This window comes from Calonectris borealis, chromosome 29 (assembly GCF_964195595.1).
Source record: "Calonectris borealis chromosome 29, bCalBor7.hap1.2, whole genome shotgun sequence".
Taxonomy (NCBI): Eukaryota; Metazoa; Chordata; class Aves; order Procellariiformes; family Procellariidae; genus Calonectris; species Calonectris borealis.
In genome coordinates this window covers 1,800,681-1,826,279 of record NC_134340.1, presented here as the reverse complement: position 1 = coordinate 1,826,279, position 25,599 = coordinate 1,800,681, and the positions used below count along the sequence as shown (strand labels likewise).

The 25,599-nt window shown below is 57.9% G+C and overlaps 3 protein-coding genes across 6 annotated transcripts; 2 read left to right on the top strand and 1 right to left on the bottom strand.

The window, feature by feature from the left end:
• The first annotated feature begins 1,300 nt into the window (after positions 1–1,300).
• Positions 1,301–13,698, top strand: UBQLN4 (ubiquilin 4). 3 transcript variants are annotated; one of them, XM_075176212.1, is made up of 11 exons: positions 1,301–1,521; positions 3,563–3,714; positions 6,221–6,426; positions 6,765–7,027; positions 8,282–8,440; positions 9,167–9,392; positions 9,782–9,921; positions 10,371–10,454; positions 11,087–11,202; positions 11,848–12,025; positions 12,488–13,698. In XM_075176212.1, exons 1-11 carry the CDS (start codon positions 1,372–1,374, stop codon positions 12,638–12,640), a joined length of 1,827 nt encoding a protein of 608 aa, XP_075032313.1. In that variant the 5' UTR covers positions 1,301–1,371; the 3' UTR covers positions 12,641–13,698. The 3 variants fall into 3 exon arrangements, with proteins under 3 accessions (XP_075032313.1, XP_075032312.1, XP_075032311.1); XM_075176211.1 differs by lacking the exon at positions 8,282–8,440 and having other exon boundaries at positions 1,328–1,521; XM_075176210.1 differs by lacking the exon at positions 10,371–10,454 and having other exon boundaries at positions 1,330–1,521.
• NAXE (NAD(P)HX epimerase) lies at positions 6,585–25,109 on the bottom strand. 2 transcript variants are annotated; one of them, XM_075176215.1, is made up of 7 exons: positions 24,931–25,109; positions 24,403–24,511; positions 24,202–24,312; positions 23,942–24,055; positions 23,709–23,856; positions 23,403–23,626; positions 6,585–6,594 (listed from the first exon to the last, which is right to left on the bottom strand). In XM_075176215.1, exons 1-6 carry the CDS (start codon positions 25,107–25,109, stop codon positions 23,424–23,426), a joined length of 864 nt encoding a protein of 287 aa, XP_075032316.1. In that variant the 3' UTR covers positions 6,585–6,594; positions 23,403–23,423. The 2 variants fall into 2 exon arrangements, with proteins under 2 accessions (XP_075032316.1, XP_075032315.1); XM_075176214.1 differs by lacking the exon at positions 6,585–6,594 and having other exon boundaries at positions 23,087–23,626.
• GPATCH4 (G-patch domain containing 4) lies at positions 20,526–23,119 on the top strand. The gene is made up of 7 exons (XM_075176213.1): positions 20,526–20,700; positions 20,958–21,031; positions 21,120–21,212; positions 21,429–21,536; positions 21,681–21,781; positions 21,925–21,975; positions 22,094–23,119. Exons 1-7 carry the CDS (start codon positions 20,592–20,594, stop codon positions 22,752–22,754), a joined length of 1,197 nt encoding a protein of 398 aa, XP_075032314.1. The 5' UTR covers positions 20,526–20,591; the 3' UTR covers positions 22,755–23,119.
• Positions 25,110–25,599: the final 490 nt, after the last annotated feature.

The window sequence follows — 25,599 nt, the reverse complement described above, 5'->3', positions numbered from 1 at the left end:
CCAGCTAATGGGGGGGGTGCGGGGTGGATCCAGCTAATGGGGGGGGTGCGGGGTGGATCCAGCTAATGGGGGGGGTGCAGGATGGATCCAGCTAACCAAGGGGATCCAACCTGGAGCCAGCTAATGACGAGGGTGCAGAATGGATCCAGCTAATGAGGGGGGTGCAGGATGGATCCAGCTAATGAGGGGGGTGCAGGATGGATCCAGCTAACCAAGGGCATCCTTGGAGCCAGCTGGAGCCAGCTAATGGGGGGGGTGCGGGGTGGATCCAGCTAATGGGGGGGGTGCGGGATGGATCCAGCTAATGGGGGGGGTGCGGGGTGGATCCAGCTAATGGGGGGGGTGCGGGGTGGATCCAGCTAATGGGGGGGGTGTGGGATGGATCCAGCTAATGGGGGGGGTGCGGGGTGGATCCAGCTAATGACGGTGGTGCGTGGTGGATCCAGCTAATGGGGGGTGCAGGATGGATCCAGCTAATGAGGGGGGTACAAGGTGAATCCAGCTAACCAAGGGGATCCAACCTGGAGCCAGCTAATGGCGGAGGGTGCAGCATGGATCTGGCTAATGAGGCGGGTGCAGGATGGATCTGGCTAATGAGGGGGATCCAGGCTAGAGCCAGCTAATGAGCGGGTAGAGGGGGGTGCAGGACAGATCCAGCTAACCAAGGGGATCCAGCCTGGAGCCAGCTAATGAGGGGGATCCAGCTAATGAGGGGGGTGCAGGATGGATCCGGCTAATGAGGGGGGTGCACGATGGATCCAGGTAATGAGGGGGATACAGGATGGATCCAGCTAACCAAGGGGATCCAGCCTGGAGCCAGCTAATGAGGGGGATCCAGCTAATGAGGGAGGTGCAGCATGGATCCAGCTAATGAGACAGTACAGGATGGATCCAGCTAACCAAGGGGATCCAGCCTGGAGCCAGCTAATGAGGGGCGTGCAGGACGGAGCCGGCTAATGAGGGGGGTGCAGGATGGAGCCGGCTAACGAGGGGCGTGCAGGATGGAGCCGGCTAATGAGGGGGATCCAGCTAATGAGGGGCGTGCAGGATGGATCCGGCTAATGAGGGGGGTGCAGGATGGCTCCGGCTAATGAGGGGGATCCAGGCTGAAGCCAGCCGACACGAGGGGTGGCAGGCTGGATGCAGCTACCGAAGGGGTGCAGGACGGACCCGGCTCCGAGGGGCCCCCGCCCTGCCGCTCTCCCACCGCCCCTTTAAGCCCCCCCCCGCCCCCCCGCCGCGCTGCAGCTGCCCCGCCGGGCCGCCAGGGGGCGGTAGCGGCGGCGCGGGAGGCCGGGGCGCCGCTCTCGGGCGGCGGCGCGCGCCGCCTTTCTCTGGCGACGGCCCGGGCTGGCGGGGCGGGCGGTGAAGATGGCGGAGCCGAGCGGCGGCGGGCCCGGCCCCGGCGGGGAGGGCGAGGCGGGGCTGGGCGGCCCCGGCGGGGCTCTCATCCGCGTCACGGTGAAGACCCCCAAGGACAAGGAGGAGATCGTCATCGCGGACGGCGCCTCCGTGCGCGAGGTGGGGGCGGGGGCGGGCCTGGGGGGTGTGGAGGGTCTGGGGGGGCCTGGCTTGGGGGTGAGGGGCTGGGGGGGCCTGGGGAGGCTGGTTTTGGGGGGGTGAGGGGCTGGGGAGCTGAGTGCGGGGGCTTGTTGGGGAGGGACCTGGCTTTGGGGAGGGGGGGAGGACTTTCGAGGGGGAGTGAGGGAGCCGGGGGCCCTGAGAAGTGTGGGGAACGTAGCTTTGGGTTGGAGGTGAGGGGCAGAGGGACTTGGAGGGCTTTTGGAGAGCTGGCTCCGGGCTGGGGGGAGTTGGGGAGGCTTGGGGGGCACCCCTGGCCTTTGGGGCCTTGTGGGAGCCGAGCTTTGAGGGAGCTGGGAGGCGTGGGTGAGGGCAGGGTTTGGGGGGGGTTGAGTGGGGAGCTGACACTAGGGATGGGGACAGTCCTGGGGGGGGAGATAGTCCTGGGGGTAATCCGTGGGGTTCGTGGGTGTCGAAAACAGGGCGTCGTTGGGGGCGTGTGAGGGGCTTGGAGGGTGGCTTTGTGGGTGGGGAAGTGAGCTTTGGGGTGGATGGTGGCAGTGGGGAGAGGGGTGTGAAGGATCGGGGTGGGGGTCTGGGGGCTCGGCCCGTGGGCTGGGCTGCGCAGGGAGCGGGAGGAATGGTGTTCCTTGAGTGGTGGGTATGGGAAGGGTGCTGCGATGGGGAGAAGCGGCTTTGGGGGCAGAGCCGGACGCGTGCGTATGGGGCTGCCTGTGGGGAGGCAGCTGGGTGTTGTGGGGTGGGTCTGGACATGGGGAGGCAGATCCCTCGGGCGAGAGGAGAGGGGCTGGGCAAGTCTGGGGGGTGAAGGTTGGATGGAGCGGAGGGAAGGGAACATCAGCCCACGTGTGGGCTGGGGGGGTCTGCTCCTGCAAGGGAGCTTCACAGGGCACGGTGGCATGGGGCGAGCGGGAGGGGGCTGGAATTTGCAAAGACTGGCTCAAGCACTGTCGAAGCGGCTCTGCCCACTGGGGCAGGGTGTCATCGGCACGGCTCTCGGCTTCTTGGCTTGCTGCGTGTTTTGATCCGGGGTGTAGGGCACGAGGTTGCGGTGTGAAGGACCTGGCGGAGATCTCTGGGGAGCAGAGTCGTGGGGTGGGCAGGGGCTGTAGGACGTGTGGCCCTCCTGCTCCTTGCCGGTCGGCTCCTGAGAGCCCGTTGGTATAAGCGGGATGTTAAGTGACGGCTTTGTGCAGAGGAGGGCACGAAGCTTTGCGACCAGGGTGACCTGGGGCTCAGGGCTGCGCTCTCCTGGGTGTTGTTTTTGAGGGTTCTGGTGCAAAGGCTGCGAGCTCGTTCGGGACAGGTGTGTGCTTCTCTTTCCGTCCTGGCCTTTCCCTCTGAATTTCCTGTAGTTTGTGGCTTCCAAACGCAAGGCTTTTTTTCCTCGCAGACCAGCTTGGGAATGCCCCAGCTGGGCTAGCAATGACAATCTTATTGGCAGGTGTTAATCCCACCCCATCACACAGAAAAGAAGAGGTGTCCGTGTTATGTGGCGTGGCGTGCTCATAGGGAATTCAGTCGCAGAAATAGGAATTGGAGAAGACCTAGTTTATTTCCATTGGCTGATAAAGGATTGTTCCCTTTTCCATAGAGCTCTGTCCTGTATTAAATCAGAGTTGGGCTTTCCTTAGGAAAAAAATCAAATGAGCAGAGACAAAAACAGTTCAGTCATTCAGAGGATAAATGGTGTATTTGGATTAGACCTAAGAGACACACTTGATCTTCCTTTGGAAGCCTTCAGCTCTTCTTGAGGTAATTGCTCTATTCTTTCTGAAATTTACTCCACATTTTGTAAGTGTAGAGCTTGTCTTTGTTTTTTTTTTTTTTTTCATTAACGCCTCAGACATCCTCAGCAACTGGTGACTGAATTGGTACCTGCATGGGCTCCTTTTGGGTGAGGTACTGAAGGACTGTCAGTTCCTTATGCTGTTTGCATAGTGGATATGATATCTGGAGTATTAGCTTTAAATTTCTGGTCTCGGTCCTTTGCCTGAAAAATGCTTTGTTTGTTTTTCAGTTCAAAGAAGAGATTTCCAGGCGGTTTAAAGCCAAACAGGATCAGCTGGTTCTGATCTTTGCCGGGAAGATCCTGAAGGATGGAGACACGTTGAATCAACATGGGATCAAAGATGGGCTGACTGTACACTTGGTCATTAAGACTCCGCAGAAGTAAGAAACTGTTTCGTCTTGGGGGGCTGAGGGTAAATGGATGATGCGAATAAACGATGGTGGAGCATTTCTTGCCCTATCGGTGACCGAAGGCCTGAGTGCTGGCTTTGGGGCCTGTGCGAGTCTGGCAGCGGTGGTCCGGCAGGAGAGCTCTCCCAGGCTCTCTCCTTGCCACGGCTTTGCCGTGCAGCTGTGGGGTTTATCACCCGGCCTGTCTTTTCCCTAGGTCACACAGCTGTGTAGGTTTGTGGCAAGTACCTGAGGGGGTTGGCTCTTCTTTAACACAACTTGTGTACGTGGCTTTGTGTGTTTTGAGGCTTTATAATTTAGTAATCTTGAAAGAAGCCATTGGAACTTGATACTAGTTCTAACAAAGATAAGTTGCTGTTAACAGAAATTACTTTCCCAATGAATTCGCGTTGAAGTTGAAACTAATACCCAGTTTTTCTTTTGCTTCCTATCGTATACTCTGCTCCAAGCCTATGCTCACGCTCTCTGGGGTGCCGTGGGAGGCACGCCGCGCGTGCAGAGCACTTTCTGTAGGGCAGAACAGTGTTTCTGTGCGGTACCTGTAGGCAGGTCTGCGTGGGCAGGTGCAGAAAGGTGGGCGCTTCACCTCGGTGGGAGCGCACGGAGGCTCGGGCCGTCTGACCACGTGCGCACAGCGGTGTGGTTTTAGCTCCAGTACAGTACTGCGGGCACAGCCCGTGGTAGCTCCCGGTTTGGACACGGCTCACTCGTGTCCGTCTGCACCGTGTAGCTCGACCTGAGAAGGGGACGCAGGATTGACCGCAAGGTCCTGCAGGGTTAGGCTTTTCTCAGTGCTATCCGACGGAGTGGTGGGCACAGAAGGTTCTTGGGAACGGTTGCTGTACTTCAGGTGCAGCCACGTCTTGTTGATCTCGAAACCCCCTTCGCAACCGTTTCTTGGGCTCCCTGCTGCAGTCTGATCGGGCTCCCGGTGAACTAACGGGGCTGCGTCTCTTTGTGCAGTTCTGCTGTCCCCTAGGAGAGCTGTCATATACTGGCTTAGTCAAGATTAGTGCTTTCCCCCCCCCCTCTTTTTTACAAAGACAAGCACGTGTATTGTCAGCTTCTGCAGGTGGCCTCTCTCTGGATTCTGCATCTCCAGGTAGCCTGATAGTCTGATGCTGTTTACCACTGTCTCCACAGCAAACTGTGGTACTTGTGAACCATTTCAAAGGGTAAACAAGAGCTGTCCTGCGTTGCTCACTTTTTTCCCCTGCTAATAGTCATAGATAAGTGCTTACTAAGACATTACAGCCTCTTCCTGTGCTGAGAGAAACCAAGTGACCTTTCTCCAGCTTCCTTCTTCCTTTTTTGTTCAGCTTCCTATTTGCTTTGTTTCCCCACTCTCTGCCTCCCTCTCAGTGGCCACTGGTTTTCAGCAGCAGTCAGGTGAGCCTGGAAACTGGACGGGGACCTTCAGGTTTGATTTTTAAAGTCCTAGAATAAGAGTGAAAAAGGAAAGGGAGTTAGAGAAAGGAATCATTCTTGGTTTGGAAAAAAAAAATCAAGAAATCGTTTTTCTTATTTACTTCTCAGTGGCATAATAGCATTATTTGAGGGGAGTAAAGTGCATTTTGTGGTCTAATTTAATGTGAAAGCTCTTCAGCACTAGTCCAGGACTCCCTGTCATGACTGCAGGTGCTTAAGAGAATCTTAAGTGTTCTCTTTCAAATTCCTATAAAAATCCTAAGGAGGAACTGTGACTAAAAGGTACTAGCAGGGGTTGGTTTACTCAATAAAGCTGATGTCCAGCGTCTGTTACGCTGTGGCTTATGGCACAGTGCCTGCACGTGTGTATTAAAAGAAGCTCTAGTCAACTTGTGTTGGACGGAGAAGCCCTGCGTGCGAGGTACAGCCAGTGGCAGAGATGTGAATTCATAGCCAAGCTGGCCAGAAACGTTCTGTAGCTTCATGGGACAGATGCTAGCTGCCTTGTGCCTCAGTTTCCCTATCTGCAGAGTAATGCTGATACTTACTTTTGCCTCCAGGAGCACTGATAGGAATATTCAGTGCATGGAGGGTTTGCAGAAAAGCAGATTCTTGTTTACCCCATGCACTAGCCCTGCTGTAACCTCCTGTGGTTTCTGTGGGAGCAGCAGGAGGATTTTCCTGTTTGGAGCAAACTCATTGCTCAAGGATATAGCTGAGGTAAATAGTTCAGTGTGATTCAAGGAAGAGCTGGATACAACTCGGGGTAAGACCAGTCAAGCCACTTCGTGTGGGCCAGGATAAAATGTCAGGGGCTGTTATGCATCAGGATGGGAGGCGGATTCCAGCAGATGGAAGGCATCTGGGAGCACAGCTGTGCCTCCGTGCAGGCGGGAATGGAAGCAGCCAGGGCTGGCTGCTGTGGGGACAACAGGCGCGAAGGGAGGCTCGGTCAGCGTGGGGTGCGCCGTCCTGTGTCCCCCACAGAGGACCCTGCTCACCGTTCCTGAACCTCAGGAGTTTAATGCCTTCTTTTGTTTCTTTGCAGGGTCCAAGATTCGACGTCTGCTGCTTCTGCCCCCAATGCTGCTTCTGCCCCCACTGCAACCCCTTCTTCTCCTGCTGCCCCATCTCAGCCTTCCACATCCAGCAGCGCCGTTTCTGACGCAGGGAGCGGCAGCAGACGGAGCAGCGGGTCAGGGACCATGGGAGGTCCTGGAGACGGAGGCCCTAACAGTGCTACATCCATCCTGTGTAAGTGGTGGCTCTGAGAAGGTGTGACACGAAAGAAGAATTTCCTAGGATGAGACCAAGGGGTCGGGGTTCTTGACCCCTGTAGTTGTCTCTGCTTGCTGTAGGCTTTGCATGAGTCGCTTCCGCCGGCATCCCTCGGTTTCCCTGCTCAGGATAATGCCAAAGCCTTTAGGAAAGCATGTGTAGCGGGTATCCTCCCTCAGAGCTGGCTGCTGTAGGAGTATAGGATACCCCTGGATTAGCGTGGGTGCAGTTCAGCTGATGTGCTTGTCCTCTTTTTGCAGCTACCGACAGTTACTGACTCACGCCTCTCTCCCCGTGTGTTGTTCCCTCTCCAGCTGGCTTTGGCGGCATCACTGGGCTGGGCAACCTTGGGATGGGCTCTGCCAACTTCATGGAGCTCCAGCAGCAGATGCAGCGGCAGCTGATGTCCAACCCGGAGATGCTTTCGCAGATCATGGAGAATCCCTTGGTGCAGAACATGATGTCTAACCCTGACCTCATGAGACAGATGATCATGGCCAATCCCCAGATGCAACAGCTCATGGAGCGAAATCCGGAGATAAGCCACATGCTGAATAACCCGGAGCTCATGAGGCAGGTGAGTCAGCACACCAGGGCCTGTTTAAAGCATGTTCAAGAGCATCTTTGTGGACCAGCTTCAGTGTCTGCTCTCCAAAGGGAGTGTGTGAATGCCAGATCAGTGATTTTAAAGATCTCTTCCTTCCTGCTGTAAGCTCCCCACAAACAGATGGTGGTCTTGAGTTATGTGAATACTGATTACTCAACCCACATACTTGCCACTCTTATCTCCCTTTCAGGGCTATTGAATCCATCATGTGTTGGGCAAAAAAGGATGCTGGGATCATCCTAGCGTGCTGCATACAAAGCTACTGTGTTCTGGTTCAGGAATCAGAGTAAAAGCAGTCATGGAGAAGTGAAGCTACTGCAAAAGCTTCTTGTTTCTATTTCTCTTGATAGATTAAGTATAGACTACAGAGCTGTACAGTCAATATTTTACTACCTGTATCAGCAGAGAGCACCAGTCGTAGGCCGGAATCTTAGAGGTCTCGATTTTCTGTACAATCCCAGAACAGAGAGGACCCATGCCCTAGAGGACTGGCTATCTGGAAGACCGAAGGTTCATCGGAAGGGAAGCATAAGGGATGAGTGAGAGCCTGAGTGTTAAATAGCCCTTGACAGGACTCTGCTGTTCCCCCAGGAAGACTTGTCAGGAGGTCTTTCAGGGTTGTTGCTGAGTGAGCCTAGTTTCCATCTGCTTCTCGGTTATCTTTCTTTCAACTGTGTCGGCCATGGATGAAATTCCAGAGCTGCAGGACTACATTGTGAACGATCCGTACTTAAGCAGCTCCTCAAATGAGATCTGGATGTTCCTTGCGCAGGGGAGACCCATCAGAAGTCTGGAGAGGGTGAATTTCTTGGTTTTCTTGAAATGGGAAGGATCCAATCTCTTCCACCTTCTCAGTTTTTGAATGCAGTCCATCTACTTTGAGTGGGAACATATGGGTGTTAAATGTTTGGATGTCCTGATACTGCTTAGAAACAAAACAATCTCATCCAGCTGAATTGAGGTTGAGAAGGAAGAGAGCTGAGCGAGGATGGGAGGAGCCAGGATCCCTGGGCTCTCTTTGCTTGGATAAATGATCTCTCTGCTCTCTGGCTGTGAAACGGGTTTAATTATACTCTTTCTTCTGGGAGCTGAGATTTAACTCTTTCAGTGCTTGCCTGGTAGATCAGTAGAATACCACTGGGCTGCTAACCAGTCTCTTGATCCACTCCGGTCTTCCGTGGTGCACATGGGCCTGAGCTTTCCACGTTTTCCTCCTTCTCCCAGACAATGGAATTGGCTCGTAACCCTGCCATGATGCAGGAGATGATGCGGAACCAGGACCGTGCTTTGAGTAACCTCGAGAGCATTCCAGGAGGATACAACGCCCTGCGCCGGATGTACACGGACATCCAGGAGCCCATGTTTAGTGCAGCCAGGGAGCAGGTATTGACTGCGTTCCTGTAAGTGGGGTGTAGTGGGCTGAGCATGGGAAAGGGGTCTTTCCCTGACCCCCGTGCTAACGGGGCAGCCTTCCCAAAGCGTGGCTGTTCGTCCCCTCCCGCTCTAGATGGCGAATGCAGCCGCTAGCGGGAGAACGTTGCGCGGTGCCCGTCATCTGCTTTTATTACACGGTTTGGTGTATCTGAGCAGAGACCTGCCCTCGCTCCTTTGGTCTCCAAGCAGGCTGGGTGCCAGCCGTGGCCGATGTGAAGGCCCCGCAGCTTCGTTAGCACAGCCCTCTGCTCTCAGCCCGGCTTACTGTATTAGCTCAAGCCTGACGCCTTTGGATTGGAGCTGGCTGAGGTCCAGCTGGCTTGAAGCACAGGAGGAGTGAGCGCAGGTCTGTCTGCAAAAGGCTGTGCAGACATACTCCAGTCTAGCATTACCTACTGGTATGTCCGGGTGCTGATTTTACAGGGATGTTTTAAAGCCCTGCAGTTGGGAGCCAAATCTAGGGCTGTGGCCGCTTCTTGAGCCTGGTCTTTTTCTGAGCGAGGTGTGTTGTGGATTACAGATTTCTCAGGAGGCAAATTATGGCATGTGTTTAGCAAATTCTGGACCTGGATGAGTATGATCGGCTGTTCCCTATCTCGTACGGTGGTGGGGTTAGTCTGACATTCTCTGCTGGGGCTAACTGATTACGGCTATTTCTTTTTTCTTTTTCCCTAGTTTGGCAACAATCCTTTCTCTTCCTTGACGGGGAATTCTGATAGCTCAAGCTCTCAGCCTTTGCGGACGGAGAACAGAGAGCCGTTACCGAACCCCTGGAGCCCCACGCCCCCTGCTTCCCAGAGCCAGGCGCCCAGCAGTGAAGGGAGCACTGGCTCGGCAACCACCCAAAGCACACCGACTGTATCCAACCCCTTTGGGCTGAATGCTGCTAGCATTGGGGCTGGTACGTAAGCGAGAGAGGAACCAGAGGGTGCTGCTGACTGAACAGGTCACCCAGGCTTCCCTGGAGGGCGGTTCCCTCTGGCATTTGAGTGCCTGTCCGTGGCTGCTCTCCAGATGAGTGATTCTAGCCCAGTTGCAAGCGCAAATGGGTTATTTCTTGTGTGCCTGTTGGAGGGTTACTTTGGGAACTCTGATGTCCCTGCAGCCCTCGAGAGCATGGGAGAGTGGCAACCAAAGCACCACCGTGGCTGTCCACAGCGTTATTCACTGTCGGCCAGGGGATGAAGTAAAGGCATTGCTGTTGTGTGTCATGTTGTATTTCAGGCATTGCAGCAGTGCTCAGACTTGTAAGGGGTTTTGCTTTGTCTTCTCTTCCCTTTCCCCTTGCAGGCATGTTTAACAGCCCAGAGATGCAAGGACTCCTGCAGCAGATTTCTGAAAACCCTCAGCTGATGCAGAACATGATCTCTGCCCCTTATATGCGGAGCATGATGCAAACTCTTGCCCAGAACCCGGACTTTGCAGCACAGGTAAAAGTGTTGCAGTTGTTTTCTGTTGTCAGACGGGCCGTGAGCACAATGCTCGTGAGACCAGTCTGCTTCTATAGTTGGAGTGGTTCCTCTTGCAGAAACCGGAGAGCTGAGTGCACATAGACAGTTTTGTTGTATTTCTCGGTAGCTTGAAGGCAGTCACAGTACTGAACCCTGTGTCTTAGCAGAGCCCCTATCAAAAAAGGTGGCTTTCAAAGGGACATGGGAGTAGCCCTTCTCTTTGCCTGTGGCCAAGTGGCCCCTGTTCAACACTGCTGCCAGGAATTGAGCTGTCCTGTTTCAGTCCCCATTAGCAGGGGAAGATGTTGAAAGCCCAGGGAGGGAGTCAGGGGCATGACTGACTTGTTCTTCGTGGCTTAGTTACGTAGGGTTTAACAGCCCGTGGCAGCAACCCTCTGACCCTACCTACGTGTGCTGTCTCTTGCTAGATCATGGTAAATGTCCCCCTCTTTGCTGGGAATCCACAGCTTCAAGAACAGCTCCGCCTTCAGCTCCCTGTCTTCCTGCAGCAGGTAAAGGCCCCTGTCTGGCCCTGTGCTGCTCTCAGCCTCTGGGCTCCAGAGCTTTTCCATCCTCTGTAGGAAAGGGAGTATCTCAGCTGCTTAGTTAAGTGGACTAGAAAGCATGTGGGCTTGGGTGGTTTGGGCTGTGAAAGAAAGGGGTTTGCACAGGGGAGAGAGAAAGGAAGAGCTTGTTTAGACAAGGCAATCTAAGTGAAGTAATCTAAATTACCTAAAGGTGGACTTCAAATTAGACTAGTTAAGCTACGTGAAACCCCTGTGTGGACACTCTCTCACTGTAATGAGTTTATACAAATTAAAACAGCTAGTTGTGCTAGAGCAGCTGGTTCACTCAGGTAAATCAAATAAAATCACTTTAATTCCAAAGGCATGTGCCCCGTGCCCCCAGTTCTAATCTGATTCACCTAGTTCATTTAGGAAATTTGAGCTAAACTCTGAGTATCTCTGCAGATGCGCCCTGCAGTCTGGAGACTTGAAGGAGGAACCAGACTCGCAGGTTCGCTCTGGCTGCAGGGCGAGAGGCGCAGCTCTGGGCTGATTGTTCAGATTTAAAGCTGGTGGATCTCTGGCTGCGGAAGCTCTCGCTGTTTGGTACCGCTGTGTCTTTTTGCCTTTGTTCCCAGATGCAGAACCCAGACTCCCTCTCCATTCTCACCAACCCCCGCGCCATGCAGGCGCTCCTCCAGATCCAGCAGGGACTCCAGACGCTGCAAACGGAGGCCCCAGGACTAGTGCCAAGGTAGTAAGCACTTCAGAGTGGGTTTCTGCAGGCAGAGCTGACATGCTTGATACCAGCAGGCAGACTCGCTGTTGATTCATCGAGGAGATCTGCTTAGGGCACTCTGTCATGGGGACTTCTGCGTGTGTGTGTGCGTGCCTGCAGGCCTCTGTGAGCTCCAGCTAATTAGCACTTTCTGCTTGTTTGCACTTCATGCGGGAAGTCCTTGACCCTTTCTTTTTTGGAGAAAAGGTTTGGAAACCACTTGGTCCCTCCCCCATCTTTTGTTTGCTATATTCAGCGTCAGCTGAACTCAAGAATTTTATCTCTGGAGAACAGTATGAGATGCGCAGCCACAAGGTTGGGTGGGTACGTTGGGGCAGACTGGTCTGCCGGCAGCCCTCGGGCCTTCTGCTCTCTGGCAGCGTGGGTCACGTTCAGCCTCTGCAGTTCCTCTCAGGCCTGCACCTCTTAGGATTGCTTGCTCCCAGCACCACGTGTGACCAGGATTCAAACGCAGCCGGTTTAATTTACAAAGCTGTCCTGTAGTACGGGCCTCAGCGAGGGCCAGCCTGGCAGAGCCTGCTGGTTACCGTGCTGCCTAGCTCTCGGGGGACACCCAAAAGTGCCAACTGGCCTCTGAGTGCACCCTGCCTTCCTCCGCAGCCTCGGCTCCTTCGGCATGCCTCGAATGCCCCCGTCCTCCACAGGAGGAAGCACAATCCCGGAGAACCCCGTTCCCTCCGCTTCGACGCCGGCCAGTGCCTCTCCAGCTGGGGGTGGTAACCCCCAACAGCAGCTCATGCAGCAGATGATCCAGCTGCTGGCCGGAGGAAGCTCTCAAGTACGTAAAGCCCAGCTGCGTGCTGATACCCTTCTGGGGAGGGACATCTCCAGGGTGAGCTAGAGGTTGTCCCCGTCCCACCCAACTCTAGGGACGTGGTCCCCAAGAGGTTTCTCTTGGCTGTGGTGCTTTCTGCTAAGTTTGCTGTCTCAGGCTGGCTAGTTCTTTGGGGTGTGGTAACCCTTTGCACAGGTTTGAAGCTAAGAGTGCCAGGGGTCCTCCTCCCAGCGCTTGCTGTCACCGTAGGTACAGAACTTAAACTAACCGCGTGCAGTGTGGCTGCTGTGCCGAAGCCCGTGGCAATGTGGGGCGGTGGGTAACACCGCTAAACGAGCCTGGAGTATTTGAGTCCACCTAAAGCTGAGCGCAGGGTCCCTGCTCAGCCGTCGTTGCTGGCCCTGCGCGTATTGGATGTTGATCTCTGCTGTCTGACTCTAAGCTCTTTGTCCTTTCCCTCTGTAGGCGCAGAGTCCTGAAGTGCGATTCCAACAGCAGCTGGAGCAGCTGAACGCCATGGGCTTCATTAATCGTGAGGCCAACCTCCAGGCGCTTATTGCCACTGGTGGAGACATCAATGCAGCTATTGAGAGACTGCTGGGCTCCCAGCCTTCCTAAACTCTTGTCATGCTGCCCCACAGACATCAGCACATGCATCCATACACATGCACAGGGGGATCTTTCAGGAAAGCCCACCATCATTTTCATATCTGACAGCTGTCCATGTATTTAAAACAAAAAGATACAGCTTAACCCCTGACCTTCCTACTAAGTTAAGATTTCATGTTGAAATGCTCTTTAACTGGCTTGTATGTGGATTCCAGTTCTCATCGTGGCCACAGAGACTTCAGATGTGTATTTTTTCCTAAATATGCCCTCTGTCTCAGACACTCTTCTCTCTCTCTCTAGATGGTAGAGGCGATACTTCTAGTTACTTACCTGAATGATTGTGTTTTGAGTAGCTTGATTTTAACTGTACATGATTCCCTCCCCTAGCCCTCCTTTCAGGCAAATATTTAAAACTTGAGCCAAGTTTGGGTTTTGGTTATTTCTCCCAGCATCTTATTGGGAATGGATCAAAAGAAAAATTGAAACGATCTGGAAATTTGTGATGTAATTTGTCTTAATGTTCCATTGGATGAACTGAGCCTGTGTCCTTGCACGCAGGTGCCTCTGATCTCCTGGCAGAGGGTTAACGTGCATGAAAACTACATTTGAAGAATGGCCTCTTTACACTCTTGGGATGGTGTAAAGGAGCCTAGATGCCTTCAGGGATCAGGCTTGCTGTTCTTGAACTTGAGTTGAAAGTGCCGTGCAGAAGAACGTGTTGGAAAGGTGTGTTTCTGCCCCAGCAATTTAGCTCTTGCGCAGTGGTGGCAGGGGTTTGTTGACTCTTGTGCTCAGTAGGCTCATTCCTGAAAGTGTAAAAACAAAAAAGGAAATTGAAAAATAAGTTAACGATCTTTTCGCTTCACTGGCAAATGTTGGAAGTTCATCTTCTTCCCAGTTTAGATCCATCCTCCACCCCCCCCTCCATTTTGGTGTGTTTGAATGTTATGACTCTCCAAGAAACTCCCCGAGGACCAGCAGGGTGATATTTTCCCAAGAGCCTCCATGGCTGTGTAATTTGCATACCATTTTTATCAAAGAAAAATAAATGCGCACAACCATCTGTCTCCCTGCACTCCATGTATCTTCCTTGATTGCCACATTTAAGCTGATTGAGTTCCCCTAGTTACTTGTGATTAATCTGTCTCATCCCCCATGCTTACCACGACATGGGGTGTCGTGCAACCCCCCCACCTGGCCGGGCTTCCTTCCCTCTTGCGGCAGGAAACCTTTTTGACATTTAAGTACTTAAGAAGTGCTGCTGAAGCCTTGCCCAAAATCTGGCCCTAAACGTGCCCGTTTGGAAGCTTCCTTTGAATTAGGGACTCCCCAGTATGTGTAGTTCTGCTGCATTTGGGTGACTTGATCCGCAGCATACGAGAAGCCAGCGGGTTCTTCTGCTGACCCCTGAGGCGTTTGCTCGCAGCTGGACAGTGCCGGTGCCCAGGGGAACCCAGGCAGCTCTCTGCACGGTGGATTTTACCCCTGCTTGTCTGTAGCAAGCACAGTGCTTTCTGTTAACTAAAAACAGTATTCTGGTTTTTGGTTGGTTTGTTACGTTTCTTTTGGTAGGAGAGGAATTGGGTACTGAGAGGGAATGGGAGGAATCCCAGCGCTGCTTTCTTGTATACCTGTAAAACCTGCTGCACCCAGCTTGCTTCTGAGTTTGAGATGGGATCTGTCAATACCCTGTGTTGTTGGAGAGCGCAGGTGGAGCAGTGGTTGCTTGAGAAAACATGGGAGTGCATGTGGGCTGGAAATGCTCGTGCCTTTGTGTTTGTGCATCACCACGAGACTGGCGGTTTTTAGATGAGGATTCAGAAAGCCGAGCTTTAATCTCTTCTCTTGCAGGCTGTGCACGTACATGTGGATTTCTTTTTGCAACCTCTCCTCAAACGTAAGAAGGATTTGCAAAGAGTTGTGTAAGGATGGGTACCGAAACTCCTGATTGCACTGGCAGGGTCAGAGCTCTTTCCTAAAGTTCTTAATCGGCCCCTTTGCAGCTAAAAGCGGGCTTATAAAAAGGCCTGTATGGTCCTTCGTGATCTCTGAGGTTTGACGGATGTCCTTTGCCTGCACTGAGGTCTCTTTATCTCTTCAAAGGCTCTGTCCCCGTGCAAGCCAGCTCTTGCAAAGAACGCGCTTGTGGGAGGATGGGGTAACCGGGTAAGTGAGAGGGAGCGGAGAAGGCAGCTGGAAGGAGAGGTGGTGCTGCTGGGTCGCGGGGCGTGGAGATGTCCCCCCATCTTTGCGATAAGGTTGTGCTCTGCATTTGAACCTCTTTGAAAAGCAAAACTAGTCCCGAGCCCTGTTGTTTCTGGCCAGCCAGAAACGGTCCTTCCAGCTTCCTCCTCAGCGTTAGCAAGATGTGGTGTAAATCACACCAACGCGAGGGGTCTGCGTGCGCGGGAGGAGAGCTGGTGTGCTGCTTGCTGGCAGGACAGAAGCTTCTGACCTGTCCCTCCGCTTCTAGGGACACAGGAGGGACCTGGAGGGGCAGGGGGGGGTCCAGTGAGTCCAAAGCAATGAGTCTGCCGAGGGGGAGTGCTCCTGCCAAGGCTGTGGCTGGCGTTGCTGTCTCGGCTTGGACCGGCGAGGTGGAGCGGAGTTGGTGATGCTTCAGCATCGCTGAGATGAGCTGAGGCGCGCAGAGGCCGGCTGCTCGGTGCCTGCGAGCAAAGCCGGCTGGAAATACCTGCGTGGTGGAGGGATCCTGCTGGCAGCGTGGGCAGGCTGCTGTAAATTATTAAGGAGAATGAATGTGCTTCTTGTAGAAGTTCTTGCTAGGATAATTTTGGTTAAGCTTGAGCTCCTGCTTTTCCAGAGAGGGCTCTGGACTGTGGCAAGTGCGTGGAAGCCATTCTCCAGTGCTTCCCATAGAAGGAGGATAATGATCGTCGTCTGTCTGGGGGAGAAGCGAGGAGGGGGGAATGCTGAGTCTTCACAGGCCATTCCGTCCTCAGTGTCTCTCTGCTCGTTTAAGCAGGAAAACATATTTCTCCTGTCTCTCCATGTCGCAGCATCCGCTCTTATGTCAGTTTGAGATCATTCCTCACCTGCTGCCAGCCCACCAGCCAAGGTGCTAAAATAAAGATAACAGGGCAGCCTGCTATCTCGGCTTGCAGCCTCTGTTTGCATCTGATGTTCATCTACCAGCTCTCCAGCTTCCCCCGGGCCATTTGGCAAAGCTGCCACCCTCCTCCTTGCTGTTCCAGAGGGGCTTTGCCGTACTTGTGTGGAGCAGCCGGATGGATTCGTGGCTCTGGCTTTGGCGCTGAAGCAGGGCAGAGGGGAGCAGCCGCTTCCCCCCGCGGGGAAGGGGACGAGCTCAGGGAAATGCTCTGCGCTGGTACAGCTTTTACCAACCCCTCAGCCCTCACAGGAGTTATTTCCCCCAAGGTTGTGCTGAGCACTGTCTCTTTAGCAGGCTTTGCAGGCTTTTCCCTGTAGCTGCTACAACTGATGCTCTGGTCCTCCTTATTCCTCGGAATAAGCATCACGATAAGCGCTGAGCTCTGCCCTGCGCCTTCCTGGGGACTCCCTGGCCTCGGCTCTGGGCAGGGTAGCGGGAGCAGCAGCATTCCCCCCTGCTTCTCAAAATGGGGGAGAAGAGCTGGGAGGGAAGGGCTTGTGGCTTCCCCAGCATCGCTGGCAGGAGGAAGGGGCGGCGGGGTGGGACACGGCGGGGCTGTGGTGGGACGGGCCTGGGGGTGCGATGGATGCAGCAGCTCCAGCCCTGGGTATCCGCAGGGGGATTCGGGTCTCGCCTTTGGTCGGCCCAGGCTTGGGAGGAAAAGGCAGCTTTGACGACTGGTGAGAAAGGAGATTTTTAGTGAAACATTAATCCCCTCCAGAGAGCTTTCCCTAATCCTCAGTAATGTGCTGTTCAAAAGCCCTCTTTCAAAGGAACAATTGCACTTTCTCGCTGTTGTCTCTCTCCTTCCCCGAGGAGTTGCCCAAAGGTGTTCCTCGCTGACTGTTTCCTCTCTTTTTTTCTCTGATAAACAGAATTAATTCCTTTAAAATGTAATGGAAGGAGCAATTTCCTCAGCAGGTAGTGGCGAATCTGGCTGGCTGATTTGGGGAGATTTCTGCTGTCAAGGACTTATTTTCACTGTATTCCTCCCCCCTCCCTGGAGGAGAACCACAGCCTTTTCCCCCAATAACCGAATGTAACACTTCCAACGTTGAAATCAAATCTCTAACATGTGGAGGAGGGAGATATTGCAGGAAACGAACATCTAAATTTCTTTCAAGAAACCATTTCTTATTACTAAGGCCCCTGGCCACGACATGAGCCGTTTCCTGCGGCCACAGCCCCGATTACGGGGGTGCAAGTTCAAACTGGCTCTGTTAAAGTTAATAACTTCTGAACGTGCTGCAAGAGCGGGGTCAGCAGGGAAATCTCCCAGGGTTAGGAGGTCATGGAGTGGGAAAAAATGTATGTGTGTATATATATATGTATGTATATTGAACTGCTGCAGCAGCATCTTTGCTCAGCCATGGGAGCCATGAGGAAGGACTAGAGGTAGAGCAGGCTGAATGATGCTCCTTGGCCTCTCTGCTCAATCCTGCAGCGTTTCAGGGCAGAAAACTATGATTTAGAGAGTGGTTGGGACATTGCCAGCTCGCTCGGCTGCCTGCCAGCAGGACGTGACCATGTCACATTCAGGTCCATATTCATGTTGCTCCGACTTGGTTTATTTTTGATTTCTCCAGCAAGTTGATACCTTTTTCCCTGCAGCTGCCCGACCGGTCCTGGCCACGTTTCACCGGGGTTTGCACGTGGGTGCAGCATTCCCAGTTTGCTGGATTGGCTGTACTGGAGCTGGCAGTGCCTGCTGGCGTGGAGCCTGTGCCCGGGGCAGGCCGGAGACTGGGATTTGTTGTTTGCTCCCCTTGACACTGGAAACAACAAAATCGCAAGTCTTCCAGCCTGCCCCAGGGCTGAAGGACGTGCGGGTGGCGAGGGGTCGTCCAGAGAGCCTCGCCGGAGCTGCCCTGGGGAGAGAGAAAGGGAGAGGGGTGGCGTTGGGGCACCTGCCCTTCCCTCTGGGTCTGCGTCTGCCTCTGTATGGCCCCGTGTAGGGTTAGGTTGGGTCTGGCTGATGCACCTGTGCTTGCACCCATGGGTGCACGAGGGGCTGTGTCACCCACCAAACCCAGTGGCTTTCTAATGTGCACCAAGGAGAGGGTCCGGGGTGCCAGAGGGGCTTGGCAGCCCTTGGCGGTGACACAAAGGACAGTGGTTGTGCCCAATGTCGTCCCCCCCGTGCCAGCGATGAGTCTGAGCCCCAGATCTCCTGTTCAGGAGCCCGGACTGCTCCAGCCCCGTCTCTGCCAGGGACGGAGGAGAAGCCTCTCGCGCTGCTGCGGGAAGGATCTCTGCTTTTGGCAGATCCTGCGGTGCTGGGATCTTCGGTCCTGCCCTGCAAGTGTTTTCCTGCGTGTCCTGGTGGGGGTATCCCCATCCTTGCTGCCTCGGTTTCCCTGCCCTGTGAGACACATCTGGGGCGCGGCCGTGAGATGGCTCCTCCGTGAAGGTTATTGCTGCTTTTTTTAATCCTAGCAGACAGAGCAGATAGCAGTGAAATATGGAGCAGTCAAGGCTGCTGTCCCACCAACTCCGGGCTGCTGCGGTCTCCCAGCTCGGCGTGACCCTGGAGAAAAGCCCCCAGCCCTCTTATCAAGGGAAGTGGGAGGGGAAGGCAGCGGGTGCCGGGTTGCTGGGGCTGGGTGGAAAAGCAAAGTGTGAGGAGATGCAGGAGGCGATGCCGACGGGGCTGGAGCAGGGGAGGGGATATCCCTCGATCCCGTCAGCCACGCCGGCGAAACGCTGCTGCTGCGTGCGACGGTTGCGGCGGTGCAAAGTACGGAGTCGGTGCCTTTGCTGTATGCGGGCACGCCCCGTCGCACAGCACACGCACCACGTGCACCCCGTTGCACACCACGCACCCCATGCGCACCCCGTCACGCGCCCCATTGCACAGCGCACCCCACGCGCACCCCGTCATGCGCCCCATTGCACAGCGCACCCCACGCGCACCCCGTCACGCACCCCATTGCACAGCGCACCCCATGCGCACCCCGTCATGCACCCCATTGCACAGCGCACCCCACGCGCACCCCGTCACGCGCCCCATTGCACAGCGCGCCCCACGCACACCCCGTCATGCGCCCCATTGCACAGCGCACCCCACGCGCACCCCGTAGACCCCATGGCACACCTTGCACGCCCCACACCCTGTGCACGCCCCGTCGTACGCCTCATCGCGCCCCGGCTCACCTGGGGGCGGGTTGCCCAGCCTCCCCACCGACGCTCCCAGCCGGTGTCGGCGGGGCAGTGAGGCGCAGGAGTTCGTGGCCGCTCTGGGCTGCTCCTGCCCAGCCGGAGCACGGGGTGAGCAGCCGCGCCGGGACGCCGAGGCATTCGCACGGGGACACCCCCGCTGGACCACGTCCTCCCCCCGCTGGACCACGTCCTCCCCCCGCTTTAGGAAGCGCAGCTTTGCCGGAGCAAAGGGAGTTCCAGGGGACGTGACACGGGTGCGTGTCTCCATCCCTGCGGCATCACCCAGGCCAGACCCCCCGCACGGCGGGGCGAGGGGTGCCAGACCGGGGTGCCCCCGGCTCTGCAAGGCGCACCCAAGGCCGGGGTGCCGGCAGCTGCCAGCGTCTGGGAGTCTTATAGCAAGACCGGCCTGGCAATAGGCTGGCCTTGGTGACAGCTTTGAGTGGCAGCTGGCGAAGGGATGGAGCTGGGAGGGACAAGGACGCAGCATGGCTTGGCCTGGCCCAGCTGCATGCTGCACGGGGGAGGGGGGCTGGGTTGCCCCAGGGCTGTGCTTATGGGGGACAGGGGGGCCGTGGCACCGGCTCAGCCCTGGAGAAAAGCAAACAGCCCCCGGCTGCGGGGCCCAGCGCTCCGCCGTGGCTTCCACTGGGCTTTCCGGCTGGGCACACGTGCCTGCATGCACACACGTGTGCGTGCACATGCACACGCACCCTCGGAGGCTGCAGAGGCCCCTCTGCGCCTGGCCCACGCACGGCAGGCGGCGAGCAGCAGGCACGCGTGCCGTGCAACCACACGGGGAGCGGCGCGCACGCAACATGCAGGTAGCGGGTATGTGCACGCGCAGGCACCAGTGTGTAAAATGCCATGCGTGTGTGCAATGCACGGTTAGCTGCGTGCGTGTTCCCGTGGCACACCCAGCTGGTGTGGGGGGGTGTGTGTGCAACGCTCAGCTGGTGGGGATGGGTGGGTGCATGGGTGGGTATGCGTGTGTGCATATGTGTGTGTGCATGTGTGCATATATGTATGGATACGGTGTGTGTACATGTGTATATATGTGTGTGTGCATACGTGTGTGTGCATATATGTGTATGAATATGGTGTGTGTGCATGTGTGTATATATATGTGTGTGGATACGTCTGTGCATGTGGGTGTATGTGTGTACATACGTGTGTGCATCTGTGTCTGTGCGCATGCATATGTGTGTGTGCATGCATGCGTGTGTGCATGCATGCGTGTGTGCACGCATGCGTGTGTGCACGTGAGCGTGTGCACGTTTGTATGTGTGCGCACACGCGTAGGTGTGCGTGCAGGTGTGTCTATGTGTGCATGTGTGTGCATGTGTGTCTGTGTGTGTGCATGTGTGTGCATGTGTGTCTGTGTGTGTGCATGTGTGTCTGTGTGTCCATGCGTGTCCATGCGTGTCCCCGTGTCCGCCCGTCCGCGCGCGCGCTCCCCTCCCCAGCGCAGCCCCCGCGCTGGGCGCGTTCCCGCCCACGCCGCGTGCGCATGCGCAGAGGCCCCTTCCCGGCGCCCCCGTGCGCATGCGCAGACCCCGCCCTCGGAGACGCTCGCCGCCCCGCCTGGCCGCGTGCGCATGCGCAGTCGGCGCTTCCTGCCGGGCGGCGTCGCGTGACGGGACCCCCGCCACCCCCGGACCCGCCGCCATGAGCCCCCCGGACCCGCCGGGACCCGCCGCCGTGAGCCCCCCGGACCCGCCGGGCCGCGGGATGCGGTTTGCGGAGAACCAGCTGCGGCGGCACGGCTGGCGGCGAGGTGGGGCTGGCCCGGGGTCCCGGGATCCCCCCTGAGTGCCCCCGGCGGCCCCCAGGCCCCGGCCCGCCCTGGTCCCTGGCCCTCCCCGGTCCCCGACCGCCCCAGCCCGCCTTCCCGGAGGAGCAGGGCTCGGCCTCGCGGCCTCACCTCCCACACTTGGGGGGGCTCGCAGCAACCCCAGCCCCCGGTGGCCTCCCGCGGCCTCGGGGGGCTCTGGGGGAGCCGCTGCGGCGAGTGACGGGTGTCCTTGTCCCCAGGGCAGGGGCTGGGGAAGCGGGAGGACGGCATCGCCGAGGCCATCCGGGTGAAGGTGAAGTGTGACACGGCGGGGGTGAGTGCAGCCCCCTGCCCCGGCGGGGCTCGGCCACAGCGGCCACCCCCGGCTGCAGCCATTTCGGTGGCTCCTCTCCGCCCCGCAGGTGGGACACGACGCGGCGGAGCCGTTCTCCTTCCACTGGTGGGACCACGTCTTCAACAAGGCGGCTGCCAACATCGCCGTGGAGGCCGGGCAGGTGGGGGCGGCGGGGGGTACTCCGGTCGGGCCGTGATGGGGTGGAAGACAGAGGAGGGCTTTGGGGTCCCCTTTGCACTGCCGCTATATGTCCCTGCAGCCCCCAACAGCGCGCCGCACCTTGCACAGGGACCGTGATGGCAGAGAGGTGCTGCTGGAGGGGGTGAAGCCCCTCGGGCACAACAATCCCGAGCCCTTTGCATCTCTCTCCCCCCAGGATGGCATCTCCATGAAGACGCTTTCCGAGCAGGGAGTCAGGATCAGCAATAAGAAGCCCCGCAAGGCCGGCAGCACTGGTAGCATGCTGTACGGCCGCTTCGTGAAGGTAACCGGCCCTGGGGACGTGGCTCGGGGAGCAGCTGGCGTCTCTGTGAAGGCTGCTGTGAACTCTGCACTCCCCCCTTGCAGCGCAGCCTCCCCAGCCCCAGGGCCCCCTTTCTCACGGCCCCTCTGCCTCTCCCCGCTGCAGTCAGCCACTCTCACAGCCTGCGGGGAGGAGTCCACGAAGCTGCCCACCGGCTCAGAGAGCAGCGAGGAGGAGGAGAAGCTGGACCTCTCTTCGGCCAGGAGGCGAGGCTGGGGCAGCGGTGCATGCACCGTCCCCACGATGCGGCAGTGGGGAGGGACGAGGGCTGCGAGGAGGGGCCCCGGTCCGGACCGCGCTCCCCCCCATGCCGATGCTGGGGGTGACACGTCCCGTCTGTGTCCCGCAGGCTGACGGACGAGGAGCTGGTGCGAGCGTGCGGGGGCCGCACGGCACACAAGTAAGTGGTTGGTGGGGGCTGCACGGCTGGGCTCCCCGCGCCTTTTGAGCAGGCTGGGCTGGGGGGCACGTTCCCCGCCAGGGAGGTGCCAGACCCCGGCTGCCCACGATCGTTGCAGGGGTGCCCGTCACGGCCTGACCATGAGCGCCAAGCTGGCGCGCCTGGAGGAGCAGGAGCGAGCCTTCCTGGCCACGTACCGACGCAAGGAGCGGCAGCTTGAGCCCCCAGAGAGCAGCCCCCCAGCAGAGAGGCAGGAAAAAAAGAAGAAAAAAAGGAAAGAGTCCAGGGATGGAGCCGATCCCGAGGTGCTGCAGAGCCAGGAGCCAAGCAGAGAAGAGGACGTGGCGGGAGAAGAAAGGAAGGTGGTGAAGAGGAAGAAGAAGAAGAAGAAGAACCAGGAGGCAAGCGGAGAAGAGGACATGGCAGGAGAGGAAGGGAAGGCTGCAAAGAGGAAGAAGAAGAAGAGGCAGGAGGAGGAGGAAGACAAAGAAAAGCTAGCTGAGACAGAGAAGGAGAACAAGAAGAAGGAGAACAAAGAAGAGCCAGCTGAGACAAAGAAGAACAAGAAGAAAAAGAAGGAGGAGAAGAAGAAGAAGGAGGAGAACCACAAAGAGCCAGTTGAGACAGAGAAGGAGAACAAGAAGAAGAAGAAAGAGAAGAAGAAGAAGAAGGAGGACAAAGAAGAGCCAGCTGAGACAGAGGTACCTCTAGAAGACACAGATGGGCCAGACCAGGCTGGGCACAGCCCGAGGAAGAAGAGGAAGAGGGAGCCAGAGTGAGCAAGGGCCAAGGCTGCCGTGCTGCGCAGCTGCCGGTACCATCTGGCTGTGAGGGTCCCGATCCTGCCTGTTGGTGGGTGCCCAAGGGTGCTCTGGGCTTTTCCCAGATGGAGCCCAGCACTGTGGCCCAGCTGCGTGTTCACTGCCTGGGTATGCTGGGCTGGGACTGGTTGGTCTGGAGCTGGATCGAGCTTTATTTAACTCCCTGAGCCTTCCTCCCGTCAGGGGTGACCCCAGTTCCCACCAGACCCTGGGGCAGGGACCCATTTACCGTGGGTCTGTCGCAGAGGGACACAAGGGGATAGACCCTAAAGAGTATTGAAATATTTTTTCAAGGGCATGAATAAATCTTTATTGAAGTGAAACTATCCTGAAGTGCAAGATACGTGGCAGACGCCGGGATCCTGGCTCACGTCTACACCGAGAAGCACTCAGATTAGGTAGCGACCCCAAACAGAGCCCACCCGGCAGCCGCCCCGTCGGTCCCAGGCTCCTGGGGGCTTCGGTCTGCAGTGAACTTCGATCCCGCTGGCAGAGCTGGGTAGGACTGGAGCCCAGTGAGGTGCTGAGCGTCCTCCTAGCAGAGAGCTGCGGCTTTGGCAGAATTAGGCCCTGATCTGCTGTGCCGAAGCCTAGCCCAGCACCCCAAGCCCCTGCTGAGCCCCAGCCCTAGGTCAGCTGCAGGACGCAGTCCGTCTCGGGGTACGGTGGCAGATTTAAAGCGTATTTCTCCTGGAGCGCGGCGGGCACAAACCTGCCCCCGAGGAAGTGGTAGCGGCCGGCAAAATGCATTGCTGCCTTCTTGGGCGCCGTGAGCGAGATGAGCATGTCGGGCTGGAGACCGTCCGCCTTCCCCTTCTCCACGTCCCAGCCTGCAACGAGCCCCGAGGCCAGGCTGGAGCCGGGAAGACCCCGGCCAGGCACTTGCCTGCGGTGGGTCCGGCCGTTACTCACCCGAGGGGATGTCGATGCTGGCGATGGGCACCGTGATGCGCTCAAGGGTGCCGAGGATGCTGCCGAAGGGCTCCCGCACCGCTCCCTTGAAGCTGAACCCGAAAATCGCATCCACCACCAGGCCGTAGAGCTCATCGATGAGTGCAGCCTGCGGCGGGGAAGGCAGCGGGTGAAATACAGCCCCGGGCACGGCTCCGAGGGCGGCTGCTCCCTACCTGGGCGCTGCTCCTCACCTCGGCCGGGAACTCGGGGAGGAAGGGGATGTCCATCTTCTGGCACTGGGTGGTCAAACCTTCAAACAGGGGCTTGTTGGGGCGCTTGGGGTAATACACGGTCGGCTCGTAGCCCTGCAAGAACAGGAGGGATCTGAACAGCGCTCGGGCACCAGGAGCAGCCGGAGGAGCGGGAATCCCAAAGCTTGCGGGTACCAGGGTGCACGGGGACAGGCACCCTCCCCGGGGGGAGCATGCAGCCGCCTGCACGAGAGACTCACAAACATTTTCAGGTGCCGGGCGCAGACTAAGCCATCGCCGCCGTTGTTCCCCGGCCCGCACACGACCAGCACGGCGGGCTGGCTCGTGGTGAAGGAGCTGGGTGGGTAGGCCTGGTGTGGGACAGGAGGCGTGGGGTTATGTGGGGGAAGCGGGGACACGCCACGGTGCTGGGACCCCCCCCAGCACCTCCGTGCCCCCACCTTGGCGATGGCGGTGGCGCAGCTCAGCCCCGCCAGCTCCATCAGCTGGTCCACGCTGAACTTGTAGTCGGTGAAGAGCTCCTGGTCGATGGCCTGGGCCTCCTCCTGCCTGGGGAGGGAGGATGGCACCGCTGGGGGCCTCGAAACCCGGCCGGACCCCGGCTCTGTGGGGTCTGGGCCAGCCCGGGGGGCAGCTGTGATCCCCTCGACTTTGCAAAGCGCCAGCGAGCGGGGCGGGAGGACGGGATCCAGCTCCCCACACTGAGCCCCCCCGTGCACCTCTGCACCCCCACGTATCCTGCCCGACCCCTCTGCAACCCCCCCCGGGTCCTGCCCGACCCCTCAGCCCCCCCCCCGTGCTCCTCCGCACCCTGTTAACCCCCCTCGCACCCTCCCTGCACCCTGCTGACCCCCAAACATCCCCCGCACCCTCTTAACGCCCTCCGGCCACCCCTGCCATTTTCGGGACCCCCTTTCCTTCCACCCCGCACCCCCCCGGATCCCCGCACGCCCCCTCCGCCGCCGTACCCGAGGAAGCGAAGCCCCCGCGGGCCGGGCCCCGCGCTGGGCCCGTGCATGGCGCGGTGGGGACGGCACCGGTCTCGGTCCCAGCTCCGGTCCCAGCCCCGGTTCGGGCAGCGCCCGCCCGCCCGCACCCCCGCCGCCACCAGCAGCCCCAGCCCCAGCAGCGCCCGCGGTCCCGGCATGCGGCGGGCCCGGCTCGGCACGGAGCGGCTCGGCACGGAGCTGCGCACGGAGCAGGCGCAGGGGCGGCCCCGGGGCGGAGCGCCCGTCCCCGTGGCGCGGGGCGGAGCGCGGGGCTCGCAGCCCCGCTCCCTGGAGACCCCCCCCCACCCCACCCGGGACCCCCGGCCCCCGCACGGAAGGGAGGACGGCAAAGAACCGGGTTCAAAACCGTGTTGGCTCAAGCACCGTTGGCTCCCACCGGCAGCTCGGCCCTGCCCCGGGGGATGCGCGGTCCTGCCCGGTGACGCCGCCGGTCCCCCGTGGGAAGCGGCCATTTCCCCGGTGTCCTTCACCGTCACACGAGGCTGCAGACGAGGGACACCATCCTGCTCCCCGTGCGGGGCTCCCGGCTCCCGCGGGGCCGGCAGCCGGTGGCGGCGGGGTCGTCGTTGGGGCTGGGAGGCAGCGAGGCCACCGAGGCGTTACGGGGTGTTGGGGTGCTCGGTGGGA

Excerpts from the sequence above, each read along its gene's own strand:
- UBQLN4 (XM_075176212.1), top strand. The coding sequence starts at position 1,372 with ATGGCGGAGCCGAGCGGCGGCGGGCCCGGCCCCGGCGGGGAGGGCGAG. Across the intron at positions 3,715-6,220 it reads GTCATTAAGACTCCGCAGAA|GGTCCAAGATTCGACGTCTG; the intron begins GTAAGAAACTGT and ends GTTTCTTTGCAG. Across the intron at positions 9,922-10,370 it reads ACCCGGACTTTGCAGCACAG|ATCATGGTAAATGTCCCCCT; the intron begins GTAAAAGTGTTG and ends GTCTCTTGCTAG.
- GPATCH4 (XM_075176213.1), top strand. The coding sequence starts at position 20,592 with ATGAGCCCCCCGGACCCGCCGGGACCCGCCGCCGTGAGCCCCCCGGAC. Across the intron at positions 20,701-20,957 it reads GCGGCACGGCTGGCGGCGAG|GGCAGGGGCTGGGGAAGCGG; the intron begins GTGGGGCTGGCC and ends CCTTGTCCCCAG. Across the intron at positions 21,213-21,428 it reads TCGCCGTGGAGGCCGGGCAG|GATGGCATCTCCATGAAGAC; the intron begins GTGGGGGCGGCG and ends CTCTCCCCCCAG.
- NAXE (XM_075176215.1), bottom strand. The coding sequence starts at position 25,109 with ATGCCGGGACCGCGGGCGCTGCTGGGGCTGGGGCTGCTGGTGGCGGCG. Across the intron at positions 24,313-24,402 it reads GCGCCACCGCCATCGCCAAG|GCCTACCCACCCAGCTCCTT; the intron begins GTGGGGGCACGG and ends GTCCCACACCAG. Across the intron at positions 24,056-24,201 it reads CCCGGCACCTGAAAATGTTT|GGCTACGAGCCGACCGTGTA; the intron begins GTGAGTCTCTCG and ends CTGTTCTTGCAG.